At 33.5% G+C, this 23,283-nt stretch overlaps 3 protein-coding genes across 11 annotated transcripts in view; 2 read left to right on the top strand and 1 right to left on the bottom strand.

Annotated features, from left to right (window-relative positions):
* Positions 1-2,423, top strand: part of LOC106165881 (macrophage mannose receptor 1) — a 39,541-nt gene extending 37,118 nt beyond the window's left edge. For all 6 annotated transcript variants that reach the window (XM_087018389.1, XM_087018392.1, XM_087018394.1 and 3 more), the window contains one exon: positions 95-2,423. In XM_087018389.1, the coding sequence (XP_086874515.1) occupies positions 95-456 (362 nt within the window). In that variant the 3' untranslated portion in view covers positions 457-2,423. The remainder of the gene's footprint in view (positions 1-94) is intronic.
* Positions 2,408-20,301, bottom strand: LOC106152239 (cytoplasmic dynein 1 intermediate chain 2). 3 transcript variants are annotated; one of them, XM_087018396.1, is made up of 16 exons: positions 20,133-20,301; positions 19,387-19,480; positions 18,828-18,936; positions 18,132-18,244; positions 10,427-10,570; positions 8,830-8,986; positions 8,300-8,399; positions 7,616-7,741; positions 7,140-7,286; positions 6,641-6,754; positions 6,243-6,376; positions 5,249-5,396; positions 4,701-4,841; positions 4,280-4,405; positions 3,645-3,799; positions 2,408-2,787 (listed from the first exon to the last, which is right to left on the bottom strand). In XM_087018396.1, the coding sequence occupies exons 1-15, from the start codon at positions 20,229-20,231 to the stop codon at positions 3,677-3,679; spliced, it is 1,875 nt and encodes a 624-aa protein (XP_086874522.1). In that variant the 5' UTR covers positions 20,232-20,301; the 3' UTR covers positions 2,408-2,787; positions 3,645-3,676. The 3 variants fall into 3 exon arrangements, with proteins under 3 accessions (XP_086874522.1, XP_086874521.1, XP_086874523.1); XM_087018395.1 differs by having other exon boundaries at positions 2,408-3,799; XM_087018397.1 differs by having other exon boundaries at positions 2,408-3,799; positions 10,427-10,543.
* An 81-nt stretch (positions 20,302-20,382) lies between these two features.
* LOC106152242 (succinate dehydrogenase assembly factor 3, mitochondrial-like) lies at positions 20,383-23,275 on the top strand. Of its 2 annotated transcripts, none has more exons than XM_013525760.2 (3): positions 20,383-20,480; positions 21,009-21,333; positions 22,756-23,275. In XM_013525760.2, the coding sequence occupies exons 2-3, from the start codon at positions 21,160-21,162 to the stop codon at positions 23,008-23,010; spliced, it is 429 nt and encodes a 142-aa protein (XP_013381214.2). In that variant the 5' UTR covers positions 20,383-20,480; positions 21,009-21,159; the 3' UTR covers positions 23,011-23,275. The 2 variants fall into 2 exon arrangements, with proteins under 2 accessions (XP_013381214.2, XP_086874526.1); XM_087018400.1 differs by lacking the exon at positions 20,383-20,480 and adding an exon at positions 20,502-20,520.
* Positions 23,276-23,283: the final 8 nt, after the last annotated feature.

Below are 23,283 nucleotides of genomic sequence, written 5' to 3'. Positions count from 1 at the left end.
ATATGAGATGCTATAATACCGAGTATATTTGAGTCTAGATTTTGTACTGAAAATAATTTCTATAACAATTTATTTTTCAATTTTCTTTTTAAAGGTACATCATCCTCCTCACTTCCTCTTATTATTGGACTCACCTTGGCGGCGGTAGTGGTGGTAGCAGTAATAGGTGCTGTTGTTTTTTTCGTCGTCTGTCGCAATGCTAAACTGAACATTCCCTTCACTTCATTTGACAATGCTGCATATGAGAAAGATAATGATCGTGTAAGAATAAATGGTGACTTAGCAACCAGTAGTCATGACAATGGGATTCTTACCAGCCTAAAACAGAATGGTAACCATGGCAGCAGTTCAGAGGGTACAGATAACCCTGTTTTTCAAGAGGAGTCCAAAGTCTCTAATGGTCACCATGGAAATGCGAATCTTTACAGTGGAAGTGCTCCAAATTCTGAATGTTGATACTAAATCTGAAGGGAATTTAAACGGTGTGACTTTGTACAGCAGAGGTCCTCTCTTTTGAGCATTGGAAAACCCAGGACTTAATTGTAGTATTTGATAATACCAAACTGTTTGTTATAAAACCAGAAGCAATTTTGTACAGGATTATGCGAAGATATATGGAATGCAGTTTACTGACTTATTATCTGATGGGCAATTCTCCGATTCCATTTGGAGACTGTTTGGGTAGAGAGTGAAACAGAAGAATTGTCACAGAGTGTGTATGCTAATGAGATTCATAATATAGATAGAATTAGTTGCTGAAAAGAATAAACACTTTGATTGTACTAGCATGATATAATCAGCAGTGACTTAGGTCTGAGGTCCTTTTTACATCAAGTAATACACTTATCTGTATTGCAATGTTTTGACTGGTCCTTACATGAAATAATCTATACAGGGTGGTTTGCACCAATTCTCCAAAGTTTGCCTCCGACTGTGAGGGCCAATCAAAATTACTCACAACAGGCAATAAGTTATCAATCTCTGAAAAAATTGCGAAAAAATAAGTATGTGTGAAAAGGGCCTAGCTTTATGTCTCATAGCAAAATATTTTGTAGTTCCTGGGCAATATATTTTTATGTTGAAACTTATGATTTTGGTGTTATTTTCTGCTTCTTGCTTTAAACAAAATAAGTTAGAGCAAGATAAAAGGTGTATTGCAGTGTTTAGTTTCTGCATGCAAGTTATGGGTAAAAACATTTTATTGGCATTGCTCAATTTTATGACAATTGCACAGAAAATGCAATCTAGGAAGGTGTGAACATTAAACTTTGTTATATTTTATTGAACTTTTTTTTACAAAATATTTTTATTGTTACATTTAAAGGTGCAAAGACAATCAATGAAAATCTTATTTGGTACAGACTACTGTTTTTGTGACACAATGAAAACATTTTTTCTGGTAAGTATGGTTTTATTTTAAGGAACAAAAACATTCGTTGTGTAGATTTAAGTACATCCAAATGTAGATTTTAGTTTTGACTTACAATTGATCACCGGTGTCCTGTTATTAACAGTAGTTTGCTATGTTTATCTTTTCTGTCTTGTATCCAATTGAATTGGTGTGGGGAAAATATTGGAAAGGGAGATTAAATAGTTGAATTGATTGTGCTGTTATAGTTGAATTTAGTACATGCCATCAAAGAGAATTGAACAATAAATGATGACCCCAGTGGGCATATACTTTGTGCCATTTTTTGGAAATAAATTATTTGTATTTTAATTTAGTTTCTTCGATATAATTGCAAAAAATATTAGGCCATTTCAGAAATTTATATAGACCAAAAGTTAGGGCTTGGACATTACTGTATTGCAGAATTGTTGCCTCACTTTTATTAGTTATCACAATGAGTTATGTCTCCACTACATGAAAACATCCTGCTGGTTTTTTAATAATGAATTTTGTATATTTTCCTGATTTTTTAAGAATTATAGATGACATGTAGTGGTGTTATTTTTATTCAGATATATTAACCAGAATTTTCAAGTGCCAAAATACTCAAAAATATTTACTTGAAGGGTACAGTTTCTTATTTAAAAAAAGTAAAGATAATTTTTTCCATGATATTGCTCTTCTAGTATGTTTATTCAATTAAAACAATATCAAGATTTTTTTTATTAGTGATAAAATCAGCATCTTGTTATGTACTTGCATCATTCCTAAAATAATAATTTGACACTTCAAGAATTCAGAGTGCCTCTTAAATCTCAAATTAAAGTATTATATTTGCTATGAGAAAAGGTGCATTTTTATTTTGCGACTAATGCCAAAGTTTGTAAATACACAAGAACAATGGGGCAAACATTACATCATGAAAGCAGGCTTTCACATAACAAAATATTCTATAGATTCAGACAATTATCTCACTCAACTTCATGTGTCATCTGGAGGATAATGAAAATAAAACCATTTATCAACTTTGTCAGATGTGGTTCTTTTTATTAGGTCAGTAAATAAGAACAATGTCTTAAGGTGAGCAATAAGCCAGATTATCTTTGTTCAGTTATGGGTGACATTGCTGCAAACCACAATAACATTCAGTGTGAAATAGCTTCTTTTTGTCCAACATCACGGTCTGAGCACTCAAGTTGCTGTATGAAGTCATTACATGACAAAATGTAAGCTGAATGTCAATTAAACATTTCCAGAGGTTTTGGTAATATGTTTACCACTTCTTATCATGAGTCCTTTCCATCTTTACAAGGCACCAAAGCTTGTTGGCATTTTTGTGAAGCTTGTGTTAACGTCTGACTTAAATTCTGCCACAGTTAAGTTGTCAGCATACACTGCTAAAATGATAAACAGCAATAGTTGTATATTTTAAATTGCTAAATAAATATACTGCAGGGATGCACAAACAACTTCACTGTTTTTTGTATTTTCAAACTAATTAAGGCAGTTACTACCATACTGACCTTGATTCTTATGGATTTATAGGTAAATGAAATTACTCATAACTAACGTTTTTGGCATATATTCTAAAGAGTAGCTGTCCCACTGAATAATTTGCTTTTAGGCTGAATCATTAACACAATATGCAAAGAACAGCACCAGTTCTTACTATTTTCATTTCACTGAGAGGAAAAACTTTGAAAAATTAGTATTTGACCATGAATGCAAATGCCAAGACTTAAAAGTTAAACTTCTTTTTTCGTGTTATGGAAGATCTATTTTACACTGGGCAGCCATTACTTGGCACGAAGGACACTGCACACAACATATTTACTGGGGACTTTGTTTACCTGCTTTTATGTGTGCAAGTTACTTTCTTCTTCATTCAATGTTAGTGCTCACTAGTAAAACACCTATGTTTGCTTCAATCATTCCAGTACATATGTTTTCAGAACAAATAATTTAAAATCCCTTATTGGAAGAAAGTGAATAATTACACTTTAATTGACTTACATATTTACCATTCAGATTTGCAATAATTTTATATTAACCTCAAGCTTAAGCCTACTTCTACACAAGCATGAGAAGAACCTGAAAATTCTTTTGGCAATGAGATTTCGAGTAGGTTTACAACTTTTGTGTGGTCTGAACACATTTTTACTCTCACAATATATGCCCAATGGTCCATAAAGTGTTTTCATATTAACAAGAAAAGTGTATATCCAATACAAACAGGAATATATAGTTTTCATACACATTTGGTTGAGTAATTTAATGTTCTCTGTGCTATCGCAGGGGTGAAGAAGTCTGACTCGTCAGGTCGTCCTCAGTGTCAGCAGCATTGGCTTTCATCTCCTGTAGCGTGTGCACCATACGAGACCACTCGTCCATCTTGGGATTGGCAATGTTCTGAAATAACAATTTTTATTACTTTATAATTGGCATAGAATGTTATTTTTTCACCCTGGAATTTTCTAAAACTGTTTTTTTCTTCCCTGACGTATCCAAAAAGCTTAATAATGATCTTACTTAAAATCTGTGGTCTGTAAATAAATATTAATGTGATCTTTGTTTAATGGTATTAGGCTGACATTGCCTGAAACACTCTATAGGACTTCTATAAAACAGCAGGACAACATGTATAATTTTAAAACTTTATCCACAAAATACTGATGTATCCTGTACCTTTCTTTTTTTTTTTTTTTCACGAACCCTTTTATACTTTCATTTAAAGAAAATACTACAATAACTAAATTAATAAAACAATAAACTGTAATAAGCAACCAAGATGGTCTCTTCTTTAAAAATGTTTTGCAACAATGGCTAAACCACCATAAAAACCACTTCCAGCAATTTTAAAGCACTTCTCACTGCACTCCCTTCACCTACCTCCCCTATGTCATATATATAGATCTTGCCCATGTCGTCTCCTACTGCAATCTGGTGCCCGTTTTGGTGCCAGCGACATTTATTCAGGGCTATGGTTGGATCTGTGACAACACTTGCTGTAGGAACCTAAAAGGATAACAAGAATGTGTTAGGTGTGACTTTGGCCACCAACAGAAATAAATTGTTTGGGTGTGATGTACGTTTATTACAATATGTTGGCTGGGAATGGTGTGAAAAAACATTTGTCAGACATCGCCTGCATGTTTTGGGGAAGATGTCAGGGGGTTCAGTTATGACAAACATTCTATCTGAATGCAACTTATCCTTCCAAGAATATGTGTGCAGGGCCTGTGTGAAAAACAGCCTTTGAATCTGACATGTGTTAACTGATAAATAGACATTAAATATACTGCCTACTGACCTCTGTATCATTATTGAGATTCCAGAGATCCAGTCTTCCCATCCCGTCCACACTGGCAAAGAGAGCAGGGTGGATAGGAGACCAGGCTACGTCATACACATAGTCACTATTGTCTTCAAACGAGTACAAGGGCTTTTGTTCCTGATAATGATAAATAGTAATATATACTTAATACTGGTTTTAAACAGTTTGAACAGTGAAAATATATTTTATCATGATTCTGTTACATCAAAAATTACTATGCACTTAAAGCATTACTGCCCAATCTAAAACTTCATTTAACACAATACAAACTTTAGGACAAATGAAAGATTTTTCTAAATTCAAACAAGTCCTTTAATGTAACTGTCTTATTGTCAACAATACCACTGTCAGACATGAATCTAGGTTAAAAAAAAAAAAAAAAAAAAAAAAAAAAAAAAACTATGAACATTTATCATGACGAATCTAGAAGAACCTCAGGAATTATCAGAATTGAATTTAAAAAACTCTGCATTTCCGTGGAAAAAGCTCTTGTTTGCACTGTTTCAAATATCACATGCACTTACCCTTGCACTCCACAGTTTCACTGTCCAGTCAAAGGAGGAAGTAAGGAAGAGCTGGGAGAAGTCAATGGCTCCCTGGACAGAGTGACAGTCTATCCCAGTGACAGGACCCTGGTGACACTCCTCAAACATCTCACCTATACCTGCTTTGCTGGAAAACACAGGTCATTTACTTCAGTATCTCTCATATTACTATTCTTACATGTATTATTTTAAAATATTTTTATAATTATTTGTAGCTACTGTAGTAGTAGTAGTAGTTACTATAGCAGTAGTAGTAGTTTGAAGTTTTATCAAAATAAGTTAAAGTATATTAAAATGAATGCTTTCACAATTTAACATATATCATTTTGTAGCAAAAAGTTACACTTAACATTAAGTGTCACAGTTATTGTAGACAGAATAAAAAGATAACGTTTTTGGATAAATGGAATACTTTGAACAATCTAAAATACCATGTGATAAGTAACAGGACTTTTTTTACAAGCTTAAGGAGTAAATTTAAAGGCTTATCAATTAAGTTCTCTTTTGCTCATTTTCTTAATTTTTTTCCATGAAATGCTCATGTTCTTATGGTAAAGTCACTACAGCCTACAACAGCCTCAGAACCACTGTGTTAACACTGAGAACCATGGAGCTCAACAAGACACAAGCACTCAGAACTCGTCAACATGGAACTCTTAAATTTTGCGCAGTGTTTGGTCATCACAGACTAAAATTTACCATTTGTTAGTTAATAATTACCAGTTGCAAGAGGATCCACTGTCATTCAACAACACAATGAAATACCTTAAGTTAGAAAATTTGACCTAAAATAAACTTATATGCACATAGTACTTAAAAATGGTGCTTCTCATTTCAGTTCCTTTTTTTTTTTTTAAATAAAATACTTCACCATAAACCCTGCTTTCAATTAAATATTTTTCTCCTTCTAGTCTCATTCTTTTTCATACAGCACAATGCCACCTGAGCAAACTTCTCTCTCATTATTCTTTACCTTCCATGTCTACATGCAGTATAAACTGCCCCCTCCTCACTGCCCACAATGAAATTATTCACATCACTGGACAGGAAGGACATACAGGTGGCCGCAACATTTCTGGTCTGCTTGTGTTGTAGCTCCATACTGTCCTGTAATAAACACAACATTAAATCAATGACTAGCACAATTTCATAACACATGGCATTTTTTTTGTTTTATATTTCTCATCTACAGAAAATCAGAACTAATACACATGCTAAAAATAAAACTCCACATGGCTAAAATTTTCAGCTACCTGACTAGATTTTTCATCTTAAAACTACTAGCAACATGAACATAGTACTGTAACAGTTCAGTAAAAAAAATGCATAGATTATAAACATGAGATAAGTAGATAAGTTTAACTGATATACCTGGGGCTGTGACAACATATCAAGACTCCAGGAGCAAATTTTACCATCTGTGGACACACTGATCAAGTTGTGTGCGTTCTGGGTGCCGACCACATTGACACAGTACACTGGATGCTGGAAAGACAGCGGAAAGATAGTACTTGAGAGAAATACATTTTAAAATAGAATCCTGGTTGACAAATGTGCCACATAATGGGCAACACTGAGTTGAGATTTTTTTCTCTAGCCTTACATGCCTTACTGCCCATTATATACCATAAAAGCGTACCAGCTGTACTAAAATTTTAGAGAGTTCAAATATTACAAATCTCATTAAATCTCAATGCACTTGTTTCTGTTTCTAGCTTATCATCATTTCATTTTCATAATCATGAATTTTGTTTGTGTCATAAAAAATGTCATGAGAACAAAAACAACATCTAGATTTATTCAGATTTAGCACTTCCCTATCAGAGGACTAAATTATATTATTATATACTGCTATCCACACTTTACTCACTGTATGTGCCACTGCAGAGAGGGGTGTCCTCTGAACAGGTGTCCTCTTGTTGCTACGGTTGTCCCACAGCACTATCTGTCCCGAGTATGTCCCACCTATCACCAGGTTAGGGTGGAATCGGGCAAAACATATCGAGTTTACTGCAGACTGAAAGTAAAAGAGACCAAAAAATATTGCTCAAAGTTAAGCTGGTTTTCATGAAAATCATAAAAAAAATTAAAAATCAGTTTTTCTAAGCTATCTAGCATCTCTGTTGTTAACTGTGAACAAGTAACCAAGGAGCATTAGTCTGTGATCCAATATTGAATGTTCACAGAGTTTGCTATGACACAGTACGAAATTTTCTTACATGCATGCACGCACACACACATGCGTGCGCACACACACACACATATTTTGATAGGTCAATGAGGAGGAGTTTCTCTGGTGCTACAGACTCTTAACAAAGCACTGGTAGGTTCTTATATCCAGCTCACCTGACAGTGGAAGATGTACTCTGGAGTTGTTTTCTTGAAGTTTTTGTTCCACCACAAACAGACACCGTCCGGGTCATGTGGAGCATCTTCATTCATGTTGTAGGAGGCAACCAGAAGCTCTGGGTACTATGGAGGAAAGAAAGAAAATTACAAATTGGACAGTAAACCTGACAAATGCACAGATGAAGATCACAGTTTCTTCATTCATGCAGTGGAGTGAACAGGGGAAAGAGAGAAAATTACAAATGGGGCAGTAAGCCTGACAAAAGTACAGATGTAGATCATGCAGTTTCTTCATTCATGAAGATCATGCAGTTTCTTCATTCATGCTGTGGAGTGAACAGGGGAAAGAGAGAAAATTACAAATAGGACAGTAAACCTGACAAATGTACAGATGTCATCTAGATCATGCAGTATCTTAATAATTTGTGTTATAAAAGGCAACAAGAACTTCAAGGTTCTGAGGAATAAGAATTCAGATTCTGAAGTTCATTTTAATGATGAGAAACAAAAAACAAAGGCTAAGGAATGTAACAGACTTTGGTTCATAAATTGCTGCAAAGAAAGCTGCTAACCTTTGAAGAAAATTTGTTATTGTCAGCAAAATGCTGTATTGTTTTTCCAAAAAATACTTTATTAACAATATGGTTATTCATTCTGACCAAAATATGGGTGATCTCTTACCTGTGTTGACCAGTCCAAGCATGTGACTGACCGGTGCTTTGACCACCTCTCATCATAGAACTCTCTGCTGATCTTGAGTCTCACTCCTCCCTGCGCATCCCTGAAACAACAAAGTCATCAACAATAATTAACCTGTGTGTGTGTGTGTGTGTGTGTGTGTGTGTGTGTGTGTGTGTGTGTGTGTGTGTGTGTGAGTGAATGCATGTGCAATTTGTAAAATACATGAATGGCAAAATACCCACATAATGCAATGTAATATAAGTGTTGTTTTTCAGGATATTACCTCTTTAAAACAAATGGAATACCCCCCCACCCCACTCCACCCAATTTTTCTTTTCACATTTTGTACCCATGCTGAGTCTAGATTGAGTCTTAGATTTTTATCAAAATTGCTATCATGGCAGAAATGGTGTTTCTGAAATATGAGAAAGCCTCTGAAGTATACAGAACAAATTTTTCTCAGTAAAGAATATGATATTTACTAATGCTTATCATGACATATTTAAGAAAATATCCCATGGTTCCCTCACCCTTCTTGGTCCTCTCCAGTGCCTGAATAATCCACGAAAATATTGGGGACATCCTCTGCCAAAGCACGCTCAATTAAGCGGGTGCTGCGATCGAAAAATCGCACGAAGTCTTCTGACATCATAATCTGCTGCTTTTCCTCTTCACTAAGCTCACGGACTATAGCAAATCATAAAAAGTGTGGTAAATAGAATGACAGTTAAAGTTTCTTATACATGGACTATAACAGTCTTTGGAAAGAATATCATGAAATATCAAACCTGCTTTTTACATTCTGTGTAAGTCTTCAAGTTTAAATGTCAATGCTGCATCAGCGCTCTTCATTAATTCTTTTCAAATGAATATTATAATTGTACTTCTCTTTCACTATAAAATCACTATAACCAAAGAAGGACATTTTATACATAGCCCCTTCCATTCACTACCTTCCCCTAGGCTATTATCCAAAAGCTTCAACTATGACAATTTTCAAATTATTATTCATTTTCCAAACCCTTCACCATCATATATAGTTTTAAAATTTAGAGATGAAAGTGGGACTAAAAAATTCAGAAAATATTGGTGCCAAAGTTGTGAGACTTTATGTGGTGGAGGGAGGGGGAGTACCCAAATAATTGCATTTACAGATAAATACGAAGACTTTCATCTCTAAAAAATTAAAATTGTCCACATTACCATATAGCATATCAATTGGCATTGTTATGGACCTAACAACTAGGCAAAGTTTTACACTGTAAGTGTCTATCCCATTACTTCCACCCCTTTTTAAAAATTGTTTCCCATCATACAGGCATTAAAGTTACCCCAAAATATCTGAGTGCAAAGAAGGCTAGCTTTATTGCTGAATAGTAATAAGACCTAAAACCAACCTAAGTTTTAAAGTAACTGATGATGGAATTTTTCAAAGAAAAAAGACTTCAATGCCTGTATATTTATCTTTATGCAACATTAATCTACAGATTTTCAACTCTAAAACCTTTTTTTTAATTACTCAGGACCTAAAACATTTCAACTAACCTTTTCTTCTCTCTATTGTGAGCATAAAATATTCATAGAAATAAATTAATATACTCATGCTCATTTGACATCTTCTGATTTAGTGAACATAATAATAATAATATTAATACATGCGGCATATTATTAAAACGTGAATCTGTTGTTTTTTTTTTGCCCGTGTATTAATCTGTGCATTATGTTTGTGTCCATGTATTAATCTGTGCATTATGTTTGTGTCCATGTATTAATCTGTGCATTATGTTTGCGACCATGTATAAACCTTTACATTAATGTTTGTGACCGTGTATCAATTTGTGCATAAATATTTGTACCCATGTATTAATCTGTTCATAGATGCATGTGAATGTGAAAAGAAATATTTGTTATTTAGTTAAAACAAGCACTTTAAAGGAAAATAATTAGTATCAAATTTTTCTTTTTCTTTCAGTGCATGGCCATAATATGATCATAATAATTTAAAGACCTATCTAAAATCAGACCATAAATTCTTCCGATCTACTGATCCCAATTTCAAATGGCCAGGTAAAAAAAGATACACTTCTGTCTGTTAATGAAATATTTAAGATTAAGTTGGAGACTTACCCTCTTTCTTCTCTTCTTTCTGCTGCACATCCTGTTGCGCAGGCTTGAACATCTCCACGTGGGGCATCCCATGCACGTGCGCAGGCGGAGAACGTGGCTCCATGTCGAGGTCATCATCTAGATGGTTGTCGTCGAAGGTAAGAACTAGAGTTCAAGGTCATTGATAATGGTACGATAATAAGTTTGCTCTGGCATTGAAAAAGCAAGCAGGAAGAGAGAGAGACGCACCCCTAAAGTATACCGAATTACAAAGAGGAGTAAAAAAAAAAAAATTAAAGGAACAGGAAAATGGTGGTGGTACAAGTGCAGTAAATGTATGACTCCATTTGCATTTTATCCCTTCTGTCAGTTAACAAGTCCCATCAATATTTCAGACCAACTTACTAGCTTATTTTTCTTTTGGGAATGAATTGTTTCATTTGATCATGTACTTCCCAATATAAGTTATGACTGCACTGGTATCCCACAGAAGTTTTGGTGCAAAATGAGCCAAACATGGGTTCTCTCTGCCACTGAACTTTTTTTTTTTTTTTTTTGGCAAAATAGCTTTAACTTTTTTTGAAAAAAAAAATCATTTTCCCTATAACCTTGCAATTGGCCAAAATACACAAATTCTAAAAGCAGAGTGACCCCTCTGTCTACTCTGTACCACTACATGCAAGATGATGTGCTACCTATGGAACAGATTCTAAAGAGCACCTTCATTTGCTCGAGCCAGTGTTACCTTTGTTACAAAGTTTTACATCTAATAAAATATCCATCTGTAACCCAAACAGCACAAAACCTGACATGTTTGTCATCAGAGTGACATAAACTGATGTGAATTTCCCTAAGCACATTTAGAAACCAAGGTACTTCCTTATTCCAGACTTTTTTCAAAATTATATAGTACAATGCGTAAATTGAAAAAATTCTGGTATAACTTAGTACATTGCTAACACCCTACTACACATAGCACATTGGAGAACTCTGCAATTTTCTTACTAAAAAGCAGAAATTCTCAGTATTTAGTAAATCAATGAAAGCAAAGTGAAATTAGAAATTAAGCAAAGCTGTGCAATTTATGTACAATTTGCCAGCATGCAGCAATATAAGTTAAATTATTTTAGGTTAAGATCGTTTAACTTAATTCAACAATTACAAAATATAGGTGCAGGTCATCACTTGGCTACTAGTATACACGTACATGTAGGTCAACACATTACTATGGAGGCAGGTCAACAATTAAGATGTAAGTCAAAGTTTTGCTATAGACAAAGGCTAACTTAAACATTTTACTATAACAATAATATTTGAACAAGAGAAGACATAGGCCAACACTTTAGTCAACACTTCATAGACATACTTAAAGTCACCACTCCATTTCTCTGGTAGGTGTACATCTCACCAAAATTATAAATACATTATAATATAGCTTTGAGATACCCCACCGTGTCATTTGTTTATTCTGTTATTGTATGACAAGAAATAAAAGTGCAACAAGACTTTGGTTTTAGCATGCAAATTATGCCTCCAAAAACCAATGTCTGAAAGAGCAACCGTATTGCTACCATAAACAAATGACATACTTTGTACAACACATATTAGGCACACAGTTTGGATAACACATGATGGGATAAAAACATACAACATAAAAAACACAGTCCAGTTTATTAACTCATAATCATGAAACATCAACAAAAGTGAATCTGTGTTACATAATTATGTTTTAAAATGGCAAAATATGAAAAACAAAAGTTATAAAAGCCCGGATAGTTCAAAAGAAACAATAATAATAATAATAATAATAATAATAATAATAATAATAATAATCATCTTTGTGACAAATAAAATACACATGATTTTAATGATTGCTGATAGATCTCCACTGCTGTTATAACATAATAAACCAATGCTTATTTTCGCTAAGAATTGATCTTAGACTAGTTATTTTGCAAAGGCAAATGGCAGTTCAGTCGGGTCAGATTTGTAATGTTCTTCTTGCCAAATAGCAAATTATATACATATAAACCTCATAATTACACTGGAAAATGTGTATAAATATAAACTGCCATACTGTGCCGCAGTTCCTACTGCCAGCAATCGATAAAGTCATGTACTACATCATCAGAGCAGTAGAAACAAAAATCAATACAATCTCCATCAAATGTGATGAGTTTTCCTGATTCTAATGAAACCCTAATGCACTGCATTTCAGTTCTGGCACAGGGAGTTCCAAAAGAGTTGAAGAATATAAGAAATGCATTACACCACACATAGATATTAAAGCTGACAAGTGTTTCAGAAAAAAATAAAATATTTATAAGGGTTTCAGTGCATTATGTAAGGCACTAAAAAAAGTTATCGATCAGTAATTTCAGTGTTCCACCGTATTCCTTATTTCTCCATTCAATTTAGACATGCATGTTTTTTTCTTGGATAAAACACACCATGTCAACTGTAATAAGAGTACTTAGCATGATACAATTGCCAAACCATGACAAAACTGCCAAACATTTTTGTTTAAAAATTTTAGAGCAGCGTCAGTCATCTTTAGCATTATGTGGAATATTTTTTATTAAAAGGTGTAACTGTAACATCAAGCTGGGAATGGAAATAAAAACAATATATCTGAGCATCGTTAGAATCAGGATAAAATGTTAAAAAACACAGTTTTTTTACCTAACATGCACAATTTGCATGTGAGGTAAATCACCTCAAAAAATTAACGCAACCTTCCAGCTTAGAAATACTTCAAATTCTATTTTGAAAAGTAGAGGACAAATAATAAAAATTTTTAAATTATCTCTACAGGTCCTTCACTAAGTCAATGGCCATTGTGTAAACCTAATGCAAATATATCCCACATATTTTTTTTTCTTTCTGAGGTAAAGTGTACATTTGTGCACAGTTCTCCCAGAAAACCAGATTCATGATGGCCACTCTTTAAAACTGTTGACTACCATGGGTCACCCTTTAAGAGATTCTTGTGCGGGATAGCCTTTTGGTGATTATCGAACTGAATATGGTCAAGAACATAACTCACTACGATTTTTGTGTCAGGCATCCATTATATTTTGAGCATCATTTTTCTTAGAGTAGAACCTGTGCTTAAAAAACACAAAAACATGCAGGTAAAAAAGAATTAACAAACTCAAAAAAGAAAATGCATCACTGTTTCATACTTCATCCTATCTAACAAATATTATAAACCCAATATGACTACTGTACTTCAAGAACACAAAGAACACTCATTCACAAGTCAAACTAGGCATACTACAACAAACATTCTGGCATATGAGGGGTGAACAACAATTCCAAAGAAAAAAAAAAGTTCCCTAAGAGCTGGGCTTCATTCAGCATCATCTTAGTTTTGGCCAATCAGCTTTAGGCCATCTTCAAGAAAAGCCAAAACCAATGCCAGATTTCAACTCAGATCACATAAAAAATTTTTTTTTTAATCACAAAAAGCCAACTTTTCAGCTGATAGCCAAAAAAGTCCATGCTAGCATGAGCTCAGATTAACCATCCTACCTTGTAAAGTAAATTCGTCATCCCACTCCAAGTTGGGGTAAGCAAAGCGTGCCGACCCAACAGAGTGCGGAGAGCCATAAAGAGGCGAGACCGAACTGTGTCGAGGAGAGCCAAATCCCCGGGGAGACCCCTGACCTCTAGGAGAGCCTACTGATCATTTTGAAAGCACAGAAGAGAAGAAATTGCATCTTTTATGTGATAAGCTCCCCTCTTGTTTACTTTTATATACATCTTTATATGATACATTATCTTTTTTATTTTTTGTAAATTAATTTTTTTTTTTTAAATTTTCAACAGTTTTGATATACCACTTCTTAAATAACTCCTTTTCATTCTTCTTGTCCTGCTACACAGTCTCAGTTACGTTTGGTTAAAAGCACATTATTATATCTTTAGATTTACGGGGTAAAAATGCCAGTCACATACAGTAAGATTTTAATAAAATCTTCATCCAAAGAAGCTTTAAAAATTGACCATGAATGTTAGCTCACAACACATACTGCTGGTAGAACTGAGCAACAGTTGACATGTTCTATAATACCTTAAGAAGTTTGACATGAAAAAAAAAATCATACACAAGCGTCTATTCTCACAACATACTAAAACGTATTGCCCAAGCATCTGTGCACAGTATTAGTATTGGAATCTGGGCCACAAATTCTGGGTCAAATTCAATTTTTAAATTGCTTATATTTCTGTCTGTTTTCACGAATTTCCCACAATTGATCAAAGAATATATGAAAACAATAAAAAAAAAATAATTTAGAATATATATTTATGTTACATGGCAGCAACCAAGGGGGATAAAATTAAGAAGCACCTTCCAAATACAGGACCATTTTTTAAAAGGATGATCAAGCTGAACTGTGCACAGACACTTGCAATAAACACAGCACTCCTGAGACACTCAATCCAACCCACAGACAACGGACTATTTAAGAAGCAAAATTATAGTTTTTTAAACATTATCCTTTATCAATATAACGCAACTCAAACTTTACTGCTTTTGTAATAAAACAAAATCAAAACTAAAATTGCACTATAAAGATACTGTTCCCGCACATACAAGTAATGCTGGCTCAATATAAGGCAATACTAATTTTGCCATCTTTGTTTACGAAAAGCATTAGTTTTACAGATGAAACACCACACTTTCTCCTACGTACCGACGCGTGGGGAACTGACATGATGGAGGCGATGGAGTTGGTCATCTACAAATCATTGACTAAAGTGTAAGTTCTTATGCGAAGAAAATTGCAATTGAATTTTGATTGCATTTTTGAATTCACAGCAAGAGCTTTTTTACACTAATCTTTATGTACACACTCATACTTTTTCTATATCTACATAAAGACACAGATTTTTTTATATCTCTTTTTTGAACATATTTTTATAACATTTTCTAACTACAATTTTTTCTAAATAAATTTTGTGTCATATTTAACGCTTCATCAATGACCCAAATAAATAAATGTTAAGAAGTCTTTGGGCTTGTATCAGTTTGGTTATCATACCTTACATACTTCATTTTGATAACAAAAATAAAAATATTTTTATTAGAAAAAAGATTATCATTATTCTTTTACCAAAAAAAAAAAAAAAAAAAAAACATTTCCCATTTACTATGTACCCTGATTTAGATAATTCCCTTTACCTGTCCTATCACATAAGTTGTCAAGAAAGCACCAGATCAGTTTGTAAACAAAAACAGATATTAATGTAGAATAAAGTAAACAACGTCAACTAATCCTACACAACCAAACACCACACATACTCAGTGAAAAAACTGCTATAAATAATACACAAGACAACAACCTGGAATGCCTCTGCTTTAATCTTAAGATGTTTTCCCCCGCCTTATAAAAAAAACTACTTCGACAACTTGACTTATTGTAAGAGTAGTATTGGAAGGTGCGTTAATTTTGGGCTTCTGAATATTGCATCAGTTGAATAAAGAGAGCACTAGACCGACCAACAACTAGTTTCATCATTTTCATATTCATGTACTACAATGAAATATTCATAAAATTATTATGCAAGGATTATTTTCTGAAATAGCTATGATTTGTATTCCTCATCCATTTCTCCTTTAAGAAAAAAATCAAGTTGTAAAACAACCAAAATATTTGAAAGATTTCCAGAGATATTTGGTCTAATTCTCTCATGAATAAAAATGCAATCAAACAATTTTACAGAAATGAGCAACATGTGAATTTCTCACAAGAAGCAAAGTCTATGTACATAATATTTATCCAGTATAATCCAATGTTCTATTACTTACCATAGTAATCCCATGGTCCTCTCCCTTGTAAGGCATAGGATAAGCATATCATTTATATATAAATATATAAAACTTACTGTAATTACTCAATCTTTCCAATGAGCAAAATAATCAAACTTTCAGATACATAATTTCATCAAAATAAAAAGATAACATATATATTTCAGTGTAGCAATTGTGGAGCTTTTACAGCATAGAATACAACTATGAAGTAGCCTGCTTTTTTTATTTTCTTGCTACCACTCAATAGGAACGTTCTAATTTAAAGGAACTAGACTTTAAAAAATACAGTACCTGTAAAATTCACAATTTCCCCCAATTGGAAAGACAGAGTAATTATGGTATTAACTGTATTTAACTAGATTTGTTTTCAGACTAGGACTATATTTCAAAAAGAATTTAGGTCTCACTTTCACATCTGGTGGTGGTTTCACAAAGCTATCCTTGCTGACTTAGGATTTTTTATCAGAATTCCAGGTACATGGCAACTTGTGCAAAGTCAACTTGATTCCTTGATGCTAAATGTAACATCACACTAGTCGATTATTTAGTGGGTTAGACCACTCGTAAAACTGTCAAGGGAACAGCTTTGGAACTTTTAGCAAACTATAGAAAAAGCAAATGTTTCATAAAGTTAATATAATTCTAGTCTTCGGAATCAAAGCAGTAAACAATAGTTTTATGAAACCATCCCCAGATTCCAAGGACATAATAGTTTGTTTGTAGCCTGGCTGTCTGAGGACACACATTAGGACAATAACCATAGTTAGTCCTGTCTGAACACACCAGACTTGACAGCAGGAAAAAAAAACTGAGGGTAATAAATGAAAATTATCAAACACAAGTTGAAATACTTTTATAATGTTAGCTTATGGCCAACCTGGAACATTTTTGCTCAAACTGAGGGTACTTGAACAAACTCAAAATGCTTATCAACTCAAGTTGAGAGAAAGGAAATTCAACAGCATCACTTGAAATTTTATATATATTTAAAGACTTTGTAGCAGAATCATCACAGGAGATAACTTAATGGGGTTTCCCTCTCATTGTTATGACTTCTATGTTTTACAGTACAGTGGGGACGTATAGCACCAGCCTAGCCAGAAAAATGTTTAGTTTGCAAAACAGGTTTTCATTATTGGTAACAATTAGCTTGTGGGAATATAAAGGGTTACCACTAATCTTGGACAAAAAGTTCATATTATATAGTGAATGGTAATACCATGATATCGATTTAACAACTGTGAACTCTATTTGAGCATTCAATATTTTAGGAAATATTTTGTGATGCATGTCTCATTACTCTAAATATGTTATTTCTTATAAGATGAAATTAGGAAAATAGAAAAATCTTGCAATAAAGTTCATTTTTCTTTTCTGTTTTTAATTGCCATATTATGAAATATAAAGTGGATTTTCAGTATAGTGTTAATGGGATATGTTGGTATTATAATATTGATCAGTAAGGATGGGTTATGATGCAAAAAACAGAGAGAAAAGCAAAAGCAAACAAATAATTTAAAAATATTCAAAAATGCACAGAATTGTTAAAACTGAATAACAAATAAACATACTTTATACGAATTTAAATAACACTCACAGGAAAATGTTGATTAATAACTAATATAAGAACAAATATAAACCATTCACAATAACATTTTGCAGAATATAGTTTCAATTATTGATCAAGAAAGCTTCACACATGGCATAATGTTTATGACACCTTATCCAAGTAATTCAAATCTTTTGTTATTTTGTAAAAGTTACTTGAATTATTTTCACTATTTAAAACACTTTAACTTCTTCAATCTTAAGAAAATTAACATCCAGACTGGTTGAAGATATACACAAGCTCAGAATCTGTCTAAAATATATTTGTTTGAATGGCCACATATCTGTTCCAACACTTACCATCTCTGTCATGTATGCTATCATTGATGGTCTGTGTCTCCTTGCTATAAGTGATGTGTTCTTTGGGTGGGATGGTGGTCTGGGTGAGTTTGGAAATGCCTAGTTTGACAGGACTGAAAAGAAAAAATCTCATATAAAGCAAAGCAGCATGTGTCTTTGTGTCATGGATGATTTTGTGAGATTGCATATGCCTAGATTGACAGGACTGAATGAAAAGAAACAAAGATTCAATTTGTATGTCTTAAAATCATGCAACAAATGTTCATGTATGGCTGACAAAAAATAAATAAATAAATAAATAAATAAATGAATAAATAAATAAATAAATAAATAAATAAAACGTGACAAGAATATCATTGTAATATAAATATTTCTGTATATGTTACACAATTCAGTGTTTACCAGCACTATTTATTTCCTGTAATTTATTTAATGCTTATCCCTGCCCCATTTTTTTTTCACTTATTTGTAAAAATTGAATTATCTTAACTTAAAAAATTAAATAAATAAATAAATATTACAGACCCTTAGCCACCTAGTTCTAAGGGGAGTTCTTTTTCTGAAATAAAAAAATGGACCTTTAACCATGAAACCTTCATGTCCATGGATCAAATTTACCCAGACCAATTCCCTGAACCCCCTGGCTATGGGCCCATATTAACAGTGTAGAATGACCTCTATACTTTAAGAACTCACGTTGCTGGTAGACGTTGACCTTGTGGTGCAGCAGCGTTTACGGCAGGTTGCGGCACAGACCGGCTTGTTACAGGTTCTGTCTTTTGAGGAGCTTGTGATGGCACTGTTGCTGTAAGGTGATAGAAAGAGAGACAGATTTAATTAAATGGAGACCGTATTCTATTTTTATTTCATATTTATTTGTTCATTCATTCCTTTTTTTTTTTTTTGTTGAATTAATTGTAAATTTAAGTGGTCTGTATGAAAAAGTCTGTCTATTTTGCATTTACAGTATAATTATACTGATGTAATATTTGTTTACACAGAGCATTAAAGAGGTTCCAATATCATCATTAACATGACTGGAACTGATAAGGTAACCACAGGAAAGATCAAGCAATCCTGTTTAAAACACTTATATCATAGATTTTTAAAAGAGAAAACATGCCAAATAATAACCAAAAAATCATGTCTCTTCTAAAATGTAAATTTCCATTCTTTCTCAGCTTTTATTTAACAATTTTAGGATTGTAAATTCATGTCAATCAATGCTTACTGCCTTTCTACACTTGTCCTTTACCTGGTATTCCCAAATCTTTGAGCATCTGCTCTGTTTCTGCTCTGAGGTCTTCTGGTTGAGCTGCACCTTTACCAGATGGCTCTGCCTCTACTTGCTGCAGAACAGATAAAAGAAACAAGTATATAATTTGAATGCCTTAAAAGCATGCAACACATGTTCATGTATGGCTTACAAAAAAAAAAAAAAAAAAAAAAAAAAAAAAAAAAAAAAAAAAAACCTTTGCAGCATGCATGCAATGCTTTATTTTGATACCAACACTTTTATTTGTAAATAATAATAATTATTATTATTATTTACAAATAAAAATTTTGGTATCAAAATAAAGCAATTATTATTATTATTATTGTTGTTATTATTATTAAATCTGAACGATCCGATAAAATCATTAATAAATTGTATTATTAGATTAGTCTATAGGTTACCGGTGCTTTATCTTATGTGTGGAGAAGTGACAGTTTTTGTATTTGGTCTCTTTCAGATGACAAAAATACTTAAGTGTATAAACCCACTTAAAATCATACTAATTCTAAACAGAAACATAACGCAGCCCTCCGCGAACAATATTCACATTAAAAAATCAATAACAAGGCAGACATGACAGATGACTCATCGTGCATATTGCTAGCTGACTTATACATTTTCCATAACATTTTACAAAATGGCCATAAAACTTGTCAACAAAACTTGATAAGCAAAACTGAACAGTTTACAGCTTTGTAGATCCTGTTTCTTGATTCCCGCCCCACCTCTTTCCTCTTTTTTTCCTCCTCTTTTCGTTTTTTCTCCTCTCTCATTTGTTGGAGCTTCAACTTCTTGCGCTCCAGTTCGGCCTTCCTGTCCGCCATTTTGCCAAATTGTAGCGTTTTAAGATGCAAAATATGCCCTCCTTTCCTTAAAGTGGTAGATATAAATGCATCAACCTTGCCAAATGACCAATATTCGAGAAAAACTATCTACATATCTGGCCGGTCCCCTCTCTCTGAGACGGCCAGTTGTCCCAATGGATGCTGGGTAATTTATGTTTCCGGAAGCTCTGTTCTGTGTCATTTCCGGTTGTAAGTATGTGTACGAGCATGACATAAGTAGTTGGTTTTGTAAGTATACGGCTATGTGTAACCAGATTTCGATTATTAGGTAAACCCGATAAATTGCATGATACATTTTTATGCAAAAAAAAAAAAAAAAAAAAAAAAAAAAGAGTTTGCAATTTTAACATGCTTAAAGAGCAAAGCTGAACGAGCAAATCCAAGTCAAATTGATGTTGCACTATGCAACTTGTGTTTTTAGTCTTACTAGTAAGGAAAAGACTTCACTCTGTTTAATATTCTGGGTGGTATAGGGCCTCACAGATTTGTAGTTTGCAGTGAGGAAGACCTAAATTGAGTCAAAAAGAGTTGGAATTTTAAAATGTGTCATGCAAACTGCAGTCAGAAGGCAGAAATCTGGTATGATGGACCATCCTTGAGCTCATCTCAGTGGATCTTAGTGCAACTCTTCTTATATATGTTTTAATATTAAAAGGATAGTGTTATATCATATTGATAATTATAAAACTATGGCCTTATGTCACTTTGATAAGAATTGTAATAGTTGTGTTATTGGACTTTTGCTTCATATTTCAGATTCTGTGGGATTTTGGTTATGAATATGCAATAATACAGCCTGCATATGAGACACAACTTTGGAAATTAGGAGAAGAATTTAGAAGGAAATTGTTGGAGTATTACTTTGTTCTTTTGAAAAAAAATCATATAATTTATAGACACAAACAGGATGCCTTCCAATCATTTATCTAGAGTGCGCCTGCTCTATAAGACAATTCTTAGGCTTCACAAAGGTCTTCCTGATGAAATGAGATATCTGGGAGATTCATATGTAAAAGAAGAATTCAAGAGACACAAAACAGCAGAACCAGAGGTGGCAGCAAAGTTCTTGGATGAATGGACAGTAAGTTTTGAGCAATATACCTGTAATTTAAACCTAAGCTTTATAGATATTGTATTTTATTTAGGAAGAAATAGCACAGAAAACAAAATGACCTGTATCAAGATGTCTTTGACCTAAATCCAGGAAAGCTGCAGACACTTTGTTTGCAGCCCATGTCATTACTAAAGGGGCTTATTCTTATTGAAATTGTTTGTATGTGTAGAGCAATCCAACTCGGTGGGGACCCTCACTAAATGCAATCAGTTGAACATGCCTCATCTTGGCATTGAGTAGAAGACAATAAAAGCTGGTGGTTACACAAATATATTGGTATCAAGAAGAGTGTTAATCTGCTAATCTGATTGCATTCTGCGAGAGTCCCTGCGGTGTTGGATCAATCTATGTAGACCAACAGGTTCAATGGGACCGGAATGAGCCCATAGGCACAAACCTTAAGCAATGTCAGACTTCTGAGAATGTCAGATTATTTCAAAGTTGCTGTAATATTCTGCAGTTGGACTAGTGGACCCACCAGTGGTTTTACATGAATTATCTATTATCATTTAAGTTATTTATAATAACTAGTAAGTCTTTACCAGGGGCGGATCCAGAGATATTTTCTGAGAGTCTTCCAAATTATGTTTGTTGATCCATCCTCATTTTTGACCGTCTTCCGACAGAAAAAGTTAGATACCCGTCTATGTAAACTTGAAAAACTGACCGTCTTCCGGAAGACCCAGAAGACGGCCTCAATCCGCCCCTGTTTACATGAGTAAATTAAGAATCTGCCTCAATTTACTTGAGACTGAAGAACACAAGGTCAAGTGATCTGTTAAGTAACAAGTTGAATGTGCAAACAAGTACCAGTAATCTCTCTGCTTGTTGCAAGGACAAAACTACAGAGGGATAACTGAAGGGGATTGTAATCAAGTTCTGCTTTCTTGATTAGTTTTAAAACTGTTAAAGGCAAACTTAAAAGAACAGTTTATGCTTACCTATGCTGGTAGTGAGTGTGTGTTTTACATCTGTAGATAAACTTATTTTCTATGGGTCATTGATGCAAGAAAAAAAAGGAAAACCATACATCAAATTTAAAGGTTTTAAGTCATTTTATTTTCATTATTTTATTTATTAATCTGTTTTTGTATATATCTTTTATATATTGTAAATTAAGTACTACTAAGTTATTGATAATATTTTTAAATTACTTAAATGATTTTATATATGTTTTAAATGATTTGAGGAGGAATGGTTAATGAAATGGTATTTGGAGGCTTAGCTTACCAAATTGAAAGTAACTGTTAAATAACCAAACATTCTTTTTTTATATGATGGGATGTTGAAGTAGACTATGGTCTGGAAGGGAAAGTTTTTTTTAGATGTAATCACTTAATATTCTGTGTCAGGGCCTTCTCTACCCGTCTCTCTCTCCGTCTGTTTCAGAAATATGCATATGAACTTTCCAAGCAGTTGGGACCTAAAGGAATTAAAAAGAATGCACAGATAGGAAAACAGTTATCAGAGGATATATTACATACTTTTAGAGAAGATCAACTAAATCAGCTCTATTATCTGGGCCTTGAAGCCACTGGGCAGGCAGACAATGAAGAAGACATCAAAGAATTAGAAAAAAAAGTTGATGAAATGCAAGCCCCTGACAAGGGTGATGATACAGAACAAGAGACAAAACAGAGATAGTAGTATCAAGAAGATCTGTCTTGTATGCTTAACTCTGAGTGAAATATTGGGGCTTAAGTGAAAGCTCATAACTTTCACTTTGTGGCAAGGTCCAGATCCATACTAAAAACTGCTGTTGGCTTGCTCAGTTTATTCAGCAACAGTGTTTGTTTTGGTTTTTCTTTTACAGAAGACCTTGGTTCTTCATGTTTTCACTTATATTTATTTGAACATCTGAAGTGTGCGATTATGACTTTTTTCAAAAATACTCAGACAAATCATGTTTATTGTCTT

Source organism: Lingula anatina, chromosome 7 (genome assembly GCF_051362555.1).
Source record: "Lingula anatina isolate TDL-2025a chromosome 7, LinAna3.0, whole genome shotgun sequence".
Classification (NCBI taxonomy): domain Eukaryota; kingdom Metazoa; phylum Brachiopoda; class Lingulata; order Lingulida; family Lingulidae; genus Lingula; species Lingula anatina.
The sequence above is the reverse complement of the archived record's forward strand: the minus strand, read 5'-3'. Positions and strand labels throughout refer to the sequence as shown.